Source organism: Biomphalaria glabrata, chromosome 3 (assembly GCF_947242115.1).
Source record: "Biomphalaria glabrata chromosome 3, xgBioGlab47.1, whole genome shotgun sequence".
NCBI lineage: Eukaryota > Metazoa > Mollusca > Gastropoda > Planorbidae > Biomphalaria > Biomphalaria glabrata.
This window is the reverse complement of record NC_074713.1, coordinates 1,117,298-1,129,777: the sequence shown is the minus strand read 5'-3', so window position 1 is coordinate 1,129,777 and position 12,480 is coordinate 1,117,298. Positions and strand designations below refer to the sequence as shown.

Below are 12,480 nucleotides of genomic sequence, written 5' to 3'. Positions count from 1 at the left end.
ATATCTGGTCAAGCCTCTTAACAGTATCATCAATACTCGGGACATTCCATTTGAGAATATTCCTAGAATGTCAGGAATGAATCGTTACTTCCCCCCCCCCCCATCATCTAACGTGCTATTTAGGAATTAAGATAAGATTATTTGATCTTAGGTACGCCATGTATTTCTTGGATTGCTGAAATATTTGGCCTACTAATTATAAGAAAAATGTCAAAATATTATCAAGTTGATAAAAAGTAACATAAAAAAATTGTTTATTTAAAAGACAATTCTTCCTTTATTAAGCTCATTAAAGAACTGATTACTTTGCTCTTAATAACTAATGAATGATAGATTTTTAAAAAATGGAACTGTTTTTTACCCCGCCCCAACCACCCCGAAAAAAAATCATGGGAAGCGCATGTATAATGTATACAACTCTTAAGTTTGATGATACAGGATGGTCGTGTGGTTTGCGCACTGGACTGTCGTTCAGATTTATCGATGGTCCAGGGTTCAAACCCTGCACGCTCCCATCCCCCGTCGTCCTGTGGGAGGTTTGGACTAGGAAGTAATTATCTTCAATTCTGAAGTAACATCCGAAACATGTAAAACATTTTACAAACATTTTACAGATCCAGACTTGGTAATATTAAAGACAGTAGTATAGACTACAATTCTGAGACCAAAAGAAAATCTGCTGCCGAGGACAAACGCAGACGGCGAAAAGAAAATCTAAATCGACCACCTGCGGACAATGGTTATGCTTGTCCTGTATGTGGAAAAATATGTCGGTCACAGCTGGGACTGCGCAGCCACGGGAAATACTGCATTCCTCATTAATCTTCGGACTCGAAGACTAGCCTTACTAGTGTAGACTAGAATACTGTGGCATTTTACGTCTCGAGAGACGATCTTTTCCCTTTGCAACTTCTTGTGTGACTAAAGAGGCCAATCCTTGATACACAGCTGCGATCGCAGGTTGGGCATATATAATCACCAGGCGCCGTTGCATTTTCACCCTTCTTTCTGCTTCTGTTGTGTATGACATCTGCAATCTGTGACCCTTCCTTTATGCTCTCTCCATGTGGATCTGTCCAGTGCCACCTCTTCCCAGTTGCCAGTGTCGATTTTGAAGAGCTTCATGTCGCGTTTGCATACATCCGTATAACGTAAACGTGGGCGACCATCTAGATATATGGTATAGAAGATTCTAGTTTGGTGATAAAGGTATAGTCTAGACTTCGAATACGGTGCGCCAAATGTTTCTGGGCGTCTATTTTTAAACTCTTGAATGAATACATGCGGGAATACCCGCTGACGTAGGCGTGTTCAAGATGTTGATTGTCTAGTCATTCAGACCAAATTGAATTTTAACAATTGTTATATTTTGAAAAATCATAATGGTGAAACCAGAGTTGTCAAAGTGTGGCTAATTAACTAGAAATTCTTTTCTCATAGATGTACATAAATTGTCGAATTTCTAGGAGTATCGTTTGAACCCTTTTTGAGATTCGTATCAACAAATGTTTTTGTTATTGTTTTTTTTTTTGTTGTTGCTTTTGCTATTTCACCTCATGAAGAATTAGAAAGCTGATAAGAGGAATTGTAGGGAAAAAACCTGAAACTAGAAATTTTTTTATTATCATAAATTGTTAGGCAAATTTTATGATTTAAAACTTTCATCTCGAGCGGAAGGCCAAAAGAATTTCCAGTTCCAACTGCAAATGTGGAGACATTAAAATTTTATTACACCAAGGTCGTCTTACAAATTCGTCTTACAAATATATCAAAGGGCATTAGAGCATTCTTAATGAATACATTATCTTATGTCATGCATTTGTCAGTCTTTGTGATTTTCTGACAAGAGAGAGCTCCCAAAAAATTTAATGTGAATTAAATTGCGAATATAGGTAGTGTACAATTGACACGACTTTCAAACGGATGAATTGATTACTGTTATTGAGCAATGTGCTTTTAAAATATAGATTTAACATTATTATCTTCACCAAAGTCTCTGGGGTGGTTTAAATTAATTGACTCAAAAGTTCTCTTTTAATAGATCCGAAAAAAAAAAAACAAGCAAAAATATAAAGAAATCCTTTAAAAAAAAAGCGTATCTAGGGGTAAGAACTCCGCTCTTACAATATCTCTCAATAATGAGTAAGTATTTACCTTGTTCGATATCAAACAAAATAATCAATAGCCAATTATTTGTGCCTTATTAGTTAATTTTTTAAAAATTGATTCATGTTTTGTTATGTACAATAAATAATTTTTTAAAGTCTTGATCCGTGAATGGGCGTGAAAACCCTACATATTTAGCGTATCTGTGAATACTGAAGGATTAATTGTCAAACAGGATAATTAATTACAAGTCCTTAATTGACTAATTGGTAATTAAAAAAAAATTGATTAGTGTCTTGTCTTTGCTAATGAATAATTGTGCGAAGTTTCAACTTGATCCGAGAATGGTTGTGGGAGAAATAACGTGTACAAACATTGTACCAGACAGACAGAGTGAGTTGATATAAGCTTTGTAAAGGCCCTCCCGATGTGACTGTGTAATGCACGTTTCCGTTGTAGCCAATACAAGTGGCTTCCCTTGATTAGTTGAGTGGAAATGGGACACGGCAGAGATATGATTAACATGATCATTATCTTTATCCAGATCTCTTGCTAACATACAAGAACAAGGTAAAAATTATAACCAAATGTTTATGTTCATGTTTAGGTGTGCCCCCCCCCCCATTCTTCCGCTGTCACTTCCTCCCTCGCTTCTCTGTATTAGGTAAAGCTATATTTAACCAGACAATTTGTCATATTCTGTCATACATTCCCGGGGGGGGGGGGAATTGAACAAAAAGGGGGAGGTCATTCCTGATATGAATTTCATGTTCTTGGAGTTATTTCTGTCTTAATTTACAGTTGAGTGGCTTCCACGTTGTTGTTTTTTTTAATAATGGCGCACGAAGACTTGTGGAGCAATTCGTATTTAGTATTCTTCCCCCCCCCCCCAATTTAAAAAAAAATTTACTTCTAAAAATAAAACAAATTCATAATGAGTTGTCTCCCATTTTTATGATGGAGCGCGCAAGAATCTTTGTTGAAAGAGTTTAATATGTTGCTTTCTGTAGGGTCCCATGCAGGGCCGGTCTTAGGCCACTGCAACTTATGCGGTCGCAGTGGGCCCCGCGCTTTCAAAGGCCCCGAGATAATTCTAGATGTAATTATTAAAATGCAAAATATATACGAAAAATTCCTGGAAATCTCCTGAATTTACTAAAATCTCATGAAAACTCATTCAAATCTCCTGAAAAATAGACAACATTGTCATTTGTGGGTATCATTCATTGCGAAAAACGCCTATCCTACGAGCGATAAAAAAAAAGGCATTGTCAGCTTTCATGTAAAAATGTAATAAGCGGGCGAATTTTCCCCTTAATCGGAAGTTCCAATATTTTATTTACTTTTATAGTCACTACCATAGGCTGCAAGGTTCGTAAAGTAAAGTAACTTGATCGCAATTTTGTACTTAGAAAAGAAGGAATATAATTCAAAGTTGATTTTCTTTTCTAATACAAAATCTTAATTTTCACTTATTATCCTTATTTCCACTCAGACTAGGCCCCGCGCAATCAGCTTCGCATGGGGCCCCGCAATTTTCAGGACCGGCCCTGGTCCCATGTCTCAGATCCATATAGATGGGTAGAAAGAAACACTGCTTTTTTTCCCCTTTTATTTTCCAAAAGATACATTGCAAAAAGAAATTTAAAAAAAAAACGAATTTTATGGTATCACAACTACAAATGTAAAAACTTTGTTCAGAAATTGTTCATAGTTCTTGCTTTCATTTCCTTGTCCTTTTTCCTGCCCTAGACGCGTGAAGGTCCACATATAACCCACATGGGCTTGCATCTCACACGAAATGCCTGATCTTAGAGGTTTTGAAGTTCAATGTCTTTATTTACTAGTAAAGTCCAACAGTTCTGGGACACATACACACACGGGAGTTTTTATGGATGGTGTGTTGTCAGTACTCAGTCATTCTCAAACTGTGGGGGAGGCTTGTGTATATGATCCTATAGTCGCAGATATAGCAGCATTACCGAGTAGTCAAAGAAAAAATGTTTGTCATGTTCATTACTAGGTCGAAGATCCAAAATTGTTCATAGTTCATGATTTTGTTGGATCATTTACCAGCTGACAGATCAGCCTGAACATTGCCTAATGGACAACAACCTTGTCCTACTAACGGAGCGATTAAATTCACTACACTTTAGTATCGAACAAATGTATGTTTAGAATAGGTATGTGTGTGCGTGTTTCTAAGTAAAAGCGTGTAATGAGAAAAGTAAGGAAAGATAGTAAAGGGAAACAACTCTTCTTCTTATAGTATCATTTTCTTTCTTATTACCTACATCTATTTTATGTTTCTCTAGCATGAAGATTTATTTTTAGATGCATAAAAGACATTCGAACAAAACAAATATTCCACTTTCGATTTAGTCTATAAATTACGAAAATGTCAAGTTTGAAAAATATATTGTTGTTGTTTTTTTTCTGTACAGGTGGGACGTTACGGGGAGAGAACTCTCTGCACACCAAAAATGCGGTAAGGTTTAACAAAATTGCATACAAAAACAAAATATAAATATTGTTTTTTTTTTCTTTTAATGAAGCTTATATAAAGCAAAAAAAATAAAGCAAAATTATTGCCATAATTCTTAATACTGAGGGATTAATCTCTATTTTCCTATATTGAGTTGTTGCTTCTGTTTCACAATTAGAAATTGTCCGTACAACTAAACCTTGGTCACGTATTTATTAAGCAGACACGTTTGAATAAAAGCTTCAAACTCTCTTGAATATTTACTGAACTAAATAACGTTAATTTCAACGAATAGATATACTCAGGCTTTTAATTTCAATGTAGAAATACACAAAATACAAATTAAATCCCAAGATTTAACCAAAACAAACAACCTGGATCTCTCCACCCAGTTTGATCTACTTGTGCTTACCATTCTATATTCTTCCGTCTCCTTTTATCAGGGCCGGCTTAGAGTATATGCAAACTAGGCAGCCGCTTAGGGTCTTCCATTGGTGGGGGCCTCGAATAGGACTTTAAAAAATCTTTAAAAATTACGAAACTTGGTAAAAATCTCAAACATTAGTAGAACTCTATGGCTCTATATCTACTAGCCTAGCTCTAAGCCTCTACTACGATTTAAGGTTTATTCACAAATGTTTAGATCTACTTGTTAGACTACATATGTTAGAAGACCATTGTTTGTTTCTTCCTTTTGGTGAAATGTCGAAACGTCATTTCAGGTCACGTGATCATGAATCGTCCATGAAGCACATTGGTGCTTTCTGCGTTTTTAATTCATTGCATTTTTTTAATATTCCATTTGGGGCCACCGTATTCACTTCGCCTACGGCCTCTAATTACCTAATGCAGGCCCTGCTTTTATACACGGTAGACGTCTTCATGTACATGTACTGTGTCCTGGCTAGGATCTTGCGTGTTGTAAAAATACTTCACTTAACTAGTCTAATCTAGCAAAGAGACATTACAATTAACAATGTTAGACTCAAGACTGGTGAAGAATTCAACTGATATTTATTTACAGATGGGGCCTCTAATTACCTAAGGCCGGCCCTGCTTTTATACATGGTAGCTACGTCTTCATGCGCTGTGTCCTGGCTAGGATCTTGCGTGTTGTAAAAATACTTCACTTAACTAGTCTAAACTAGCAAAGAGACATTACAATTAACCAGGGCCGGCCTTAGGCCACTGCAACCTATGCGGTCGCAGTGGGCCTCGCACTTTCATAGGCCCCGCGCGATGCGAGTTTTAGGTGTGAATTATTAAATTAAACCATTTTAACTTATTATTAAAAGGTTCCAAGAATTCTCCTGAAATTATAAAAAATATAAAAAAAAGTCATGAAAATGTCCTGAAATTATTAAAATCTTCTGAAAACTGATGCAAATCTCCTTAAAACAGACACAATTGTCATTTCGGGGTGTCTTTCAATATATGGAAAACGCCAATCCTACTCGCTAGTCGATTTTAAATCTAAAATGCAAATCTGAATGTTTATCTTCTTTTTGTTGGAAAACTACTATCTAATGTATATGGCTCGTAAAGTTAATTTGACAGTGATTTTGTACTTAGTAAAGTATGAATAAAATGCAAAGACGAATTTATTTTCTAATACAAAATCGTATTTTTCCCTTATTATCCTTATCACAACCCAAATTAGGCCCCGCGCAATCCGTTTCGCATAGGGCCCCGCAACCTGTAGGACCGGCCCTGCAATTAACAATGATAGACATAATCAAGACAGATGAAGACTTCAACTGATATTTATTTATCTTGTCTTCTATCAATATCCATCTTTCTCTAAGCTATCGCCATCTTGTTCTCCACGTACCCGTATTCTGCAACGTCATTCGCCTGTCTGACTACGTCACTACTTTTACCGTCGCTAACAACAATATATTTATTTACTAACCGTTTGATTGTCAAAAGAGCATGTAAGCCTGCTTGAACAACCGTTTTGTCTGGATTAGATCCAAGTCAATGCCTATGTAAAGCATTGATATTTCCGATATATCTGGCACTCCGGGCGCATGGGCTAGAATGCATGGCTGAAGGCCGAGTACACCGGGAATCTCCGCCATTTTCCTACCAAGCTAACCGTGCGGGACTCGCCATTAGTGTAACGGTCTCTTGAGGAACGGCGCATGGATTATCGACAGGGTCGTGGAAGCTCTCTTTCAACTCCGCACCGTGCAATGAGAAAGCTCTCGCATTTCCTTGGACACCCCCACAGGAGTTTTGTTTTGCTATTCATTTAGCCTAATCACTTCCTTTAATGGTCGTTTCCACCCGAGTGCCACGTTGAGGCAGAATAGCGTACCCTGGATTTACTAAACCTAACATAATCTCTAAACTAAACTAGGTCACTACAACTTAGTTAAATTTCAACTATAACACCAGCCAACACACACACACCCCAACATTCAATAAAAACATTTCTAATGACAACAATGTCATAAAAGATTGTGACATCATTTTCTTGTAATACATGTAGGCCTACATGTTGAGGTTAAAAGATATTATTTTTAACCCCTTAAGCCCAAAAACGTTTATTCTCGAGCTTAACCCAGCATTAACTCTTCACATCTTGTCTCATCAGATGTCGGGGCTTAGCAACGAAAAGACATGGAGCTCTCTACCAAGAAAAGATAAATTTATACGACTGAGTAAAGAAGGCTCTTACAGTTCCTTGAACGGAAACTACAGTAGCACGGTGAGTGTGTAGTAGGGCAATGAGTGTGTAGTAGGGCAGTGAGTGTGTAGTAGGGCAGTGAGTGTGTAGTAGGGCAATGAGTGTGTAGTAGGGCAGTGAGTGTGTAGTAGGGCAATGAGTGTGTAGTAGGGCAGTGAGTGTGTAGTAGGGCAGTGAGTGTGTAGTAGGGCAGTGAGTGTGTAGTAGGGCAGTGAGTGTGTAGTAGGGCAGTGAGTGTGTAGTAGGGCAGTGAGTGTGTAGTAGGGCAGTGAGTGTGTAGTAGGACTGTGAGTGTGTAGTAGGGCAGTGAGTGTGTAGTATGGCAGTGAGTGTGTAGTAGGGCAGTGAGTGTGTAGTAGGGCAGTGAGTGTGTATAAGGGCAGTGAGTGTGTAGTAGGGCAGTGAGTGTGTAGTAGGGCAGTGAGTGTGTAGTAGGGCAGTGAGTGTGTAGTAGGGCAGTGAGTGTGTTGTAGGGCAGTGAGTGTGTAGTAGGGCAGTGAGTGTGTAGTAGGGCAGTGAGTGCATATAGCACAACGTGAGTGCCTTGTAACAGTGGATGTATGTAACACATTTATTGGTTAATCCTCCTCCAAATTTAAATTCTAAACTTCGGGTAAGTAATTCAACGCTCTGTTCCTCAGCCACCACGTGTTAAGTCTTAAGTAGAGCACACTTGTAGATAACAACCCCCAGTTACCACATCATAAGTACTCTTATTGTTTTACATATTGTTATAAACCTGGTGGCGGCACAGATGGGGGTAGTGGTGTGAGTGTAGTCAGCCGACGCAAATCGCCCCAGGCCAGCGCTAGACGAGCGGTACACGTGACGAGTTACGACTGTCAGCCGAGACGAGTGTCAACACGGCGGTTCGGGAAGGATCGACGGCGGTCCGGGAAGGATCGACGTCGTGAACAGAGCTCAGGAGCGTCACGAGAGTTGTAGCCATCTGACCACCTAGAAACGTCGAGCGGCGTTCTGTCCGGTTCGAGAAGGCCAGTAGGGACCCTATATAAGAGTGGAGGTGTCGCAGTCAAGACGGTTCACGGCAGGGGTTCAGAGCCCGGTTCACTACAGTCCGGTCGACTACAGCACAGTTCAGCGGTGTGGTTCTGTACGAGCATTACGACGGTTCAGTGCGGAGTACTGTCAAGTACAGTTGAGACGGCTGGCGTCTTGATCTTGGTCTGCGATCGAGTCCAACACAACGAGCCTAGTGTGTGAAGTCAGTGCTGAACTGTTGAACCCAGTGCAAGCCCGGAACGAGACGGAGAGGCCAGTGCAAGAGTTGATACTGCGGAACGGTGTTATCGGAGAGATATTTGTACAGTGTACGTGTTGCCAATTGTACAGTATTGGCTGTTATTTATTCAACTATTAAAGTGTTACGTTACTTTGGAGCCCTGAGTTGTCAAGTTCTTTAAGTTGGTGGTGTATGGTGCAGTTTGCAGAGAGCCTGGATAGTGAGATTCATTACAATATTTACAGATGGCCCTTTCTGTCTCCAAAGACAATTGATGCCCATAGATTTCTAGTGTCGGTTTTTCCTTGAACCGGGGCAGAATTCGCCAAGTAAACAAGCTTATTCTGGAGGGCAACATTTATCACAGTTTATCTTATCTTATATATTACAAACTTTACTTCAAAACAAAAGAAGATAATTACGTCATACGCATGTCATGTGACAATCTAGTCAATGAATTAAACTCTGCTAAGTCGTTGGTTTTCCTGACTGATTCAGGCAACCCATTCCATTCTGAAATGCATTTGTTTTAAGGCTATCTGGTAGAACAGTTTTCGTTCTCTTGACCAAGTCCGCCTCAGCCCTTTTGTTCTCGGTAAGGTTCGTGCCAGCACGTACTGTCTGTCTCCAAGATGTCGGTAGCCTCGCTGGCAGACAACTTTGTAGGTTGGTCTCGGGAATCCTTGGGTCTGACTCTCTCGGGGGGGGGGGGAGCTCAGTATAAAGAATATCCTTGAAATTCTTCCGTTTGGCATGTGGGGGACATGCCTGAGCCAGTGAGCGCTGTGTCAATAGAGCCTAAACACTGTACCTATTGGCTAATTTCGTAACTTTCTGACTGGAGACTTGATCCTTCCAGGAGATGTACATTATACGACTTAGGCAGCGCCATAAATCTATGCTCTTGATGCATGTAGTCTGACCAGCACGCACCATAAAGCATAGTGCTAATTACGCAGGCGTTGTAGACCAACATATTTGGTTGCGTGGTCAATTACCCCAGACTTGTACACACTTAGTCAGTTATGACATGGCTGCGGAGTTTAGAAGCCTTTCCAATTCTTTTTATCACCTCATTAGACCTCGTTCACCAATCGTAAATAAACACATTTAGCCACGTCATAATATTGACAAAACAATGAAAAAAGCGTATCACCTGACAGCCTATATGGATTACATAATTTGTATAGACCAGTGGTTCCCAAATTTTTTTGTCTCGTAGACCCCTTGCCATGTTTTCCTGTTTTCGTAGACCCCCTGCTTCAGTAATAAGGTATATCATTTTTGAAAATTAACTTCAAATTTTATGTTTTTTTTTAAAACTAATTTCTAACCAGTGAGTCTAATAGTAAAAAAAAAAGTATTTTAAAGCTACATTTCAAGTTATATCTTTTTATTAATAAAATTCAGACCCCCGTGCCCATCTCATAGACCCCCAATTTACTTTTTCTCTTTCGTAGACCCCTTGGAAGTCTTCGTAGACCCCTGGGAGTCTATATAGACCACTTTGGGAATCACTGGTATAGACGATATAGAGAATCACGTGGCTAAATGTTGTTTGTTTACGATTGGTGGATGACGTCCAATGGAGAGAGAGAGAGGGTGTGTGTGAGTGTGTTTTTCCTAGGTGACGGCTTGGGGGGGGGGGGGGGATCAGTGATTGGTTAAGGTAGGGTGATGAAACCACGAGCTGGTCTGTCATAATTGTTTAAGTCACGAGTTGGATAGTAGAAGGGAGACGTCAGAGACGCTAGAGCAGCGGTTCTCAAACTTTTAAGCTCGGTGACCCCTTTTTACAATCCCCGATTCTGCCGCGACCCCCCACCCCCACCCCACACACACATACAGCAATGGAAGAGTAGACAATAATAATCCATATTTTCGATTGTCTTAAGCGACCCCTGGCAAATGGTCAATCGACCCCCAAGAGGGTCGCGACCCACAGGTTGAGAACCCCTGCGCTAGAGAGTATTAATGCATATTTGTAGTGAGTTAAACTTTGAGTCAAATATCATTCCAATGCGTTACTATCACATCTATATCTCAAGTTGAATCTTTGTTTATTGGTAATTAAAGATGTGTTGCGTTTTTATTCACTGTCACAGATTACATTATAGAATTGTGTGTACATTTCACATTTGAAAGAAATATAAGCCCTCCACATGAGTCTCGGGATTTACCCCTCAAATTTAGACACTTGTCAGCACGTCAGGATTTACCCAAGGGACGTGATTATGAAGTTTGAAATCTATTGGTTGATTTGAAACTAAACAAAGACATTTTTTTTTTAAAAGAGTTAGCGCCAGAGAATTGGCGGGGAGTAAGAAAGTAAGGCCAGTCGATAAAATAATGTCCTTATAGACAGTCACGTTTCTAGGAGCTCTGTTTGAAAAGCCTTTGTAATATGTTTCATGCTCATTGATTTGTAATTTGTACATAAACTGTACTTACGTTGTATTTAAATAAAGTTCCAGAGTTTTGTTTTATCAAAGAATCGTCAATTGTGATTCTAGATCGTCATTTTTTGTTAATTATTGAATTCAAGTAAAATCCCCGGCATAACAACACGTCATACCATCTGCATGTTGTTACATTCACAATAGAAGTTTGTTCCATTTATTTAAAGTTTAGTTCACTAAAAAAATATAATACGCCTACATCGGTCTAGTTCTACTAGCTGCTATACAGTGACCAACAATCAACAGTAGATAACTTCTAGCACCACTGTAATGATGTTTTCCTATAAAAAAGTAAAGTTCCCCCTTTCAGACCTTGTGGTCTATAGGGCAGATGATGTAAAGGTCATATGTTTCTGTGGCCTACGGTTAACGAGGGTGTCATGTGGCCAGCACAACAACCAACCGCCTTTACTTTTCCCCATTAGAGCTGGGTGGACTCAGAGGTGCCCGAAGATCCCGAAATTAAAAATCCCAGTCTTCACCAGGATTCGAACCCCTGACCCCCGGTTCGGAAGCCAAGCGCTTTACCGCTCAGCCACCGCGCCTCCTATGTTTTCCGATACTTAGATCTATCTCGGGCTTGACGTCTTGTGCCAGAATTTAAGTTTTAGTGTTACTTATTGAATGACTCTTTACATTCAGCTTTCAAAAGCATTTACTAGCCTTTGCAATCATGTTTAGAAATGGGAGGAAGCGTGCTGGCTGGTGGTAAAGCTTTTGGGCTCGAATCCTGGTGAAGACTGGGATTTTTTTTTTATTTCGGGATCTGAGTCCACTCAGCTCTAATGGGGGTACCTGTCATTAGTTGGGGAACGTAAAAGCGGTTGGTCGTATTGCTGGACACATGACACCCTCATTAACCGTGTGCCATAGAAACATGACCTTTGTATCATCTACCCCATAGACCACAAGCTCTCTAGATCAACAATGGACCTCATTCACCAATCGTAAACAAACAACATTTAGCCACGTGATAATATTGATAAAACAATGGAAAAAAACGTATCACGTGACAGCCTTTATGGATTACGTATTTTGCATAGAAGAGATAGAGAATCACGTGGCTAAATGTTGTTTGTTTACGATTGGTGAATGAGGTCCATTACACTTCGTCTCTTCGTTTTCACTATTAAGTCGAGCTAGGTTTTAAAAACCCAACACTTCCGTCAGATCTACTCTGGGTATAAACACATATTTCAGGGATTTAAAACTTAAAGCCGCTAGCAAGGACAACCAAAAAGAATATGCCGATTAATTTTGGGGCCAAAACGCATCCTTTTTCTACCCCTCTCTTTATGAAGAATGACCCAGAGGCAGAATCGTCGAACTGTACAGTGCCCTACTTATTTTCACAGAAAGCTGACACAGTAACAACTGCAAGCCGTCGCGAAATGTGGTGTAACTAGGAACAAAGGGAGAGCATTCAGCGAATGGGTTTACGTAATTAAAATACTGTCAAATACCGTCTGCATCTTTTGGTTGCCTTCTGGTGCAT

At 39.7% G+C, this 12,480-nt stretch overlaps 1 protein-coding gene across 1 annotated transcript in view; it reads left to right on the top strand.

The window, feature by feature from the left end:
• Positions 1-12,480, top strand: part of LOC106069271 (uncharacterized) — a 41,044-nt gene that overhangs the window by 15,682 nt on the left and 12,882 nt on the right. Inside the window, exons 3-4 of the mRNA XM_056022825.1 lie at positions 4,551-4,594; positions 7,191-7,304. Of these exons, the coding sequence (XP_055878800.1) occupies positions 4,551-4,594; positions 7,191-7,304 (158 nt within the window). The remainder of the gene's footprint in view (positions 1-4,550; positions 4,595-7,190; positions 7,305-12,480) is intronic.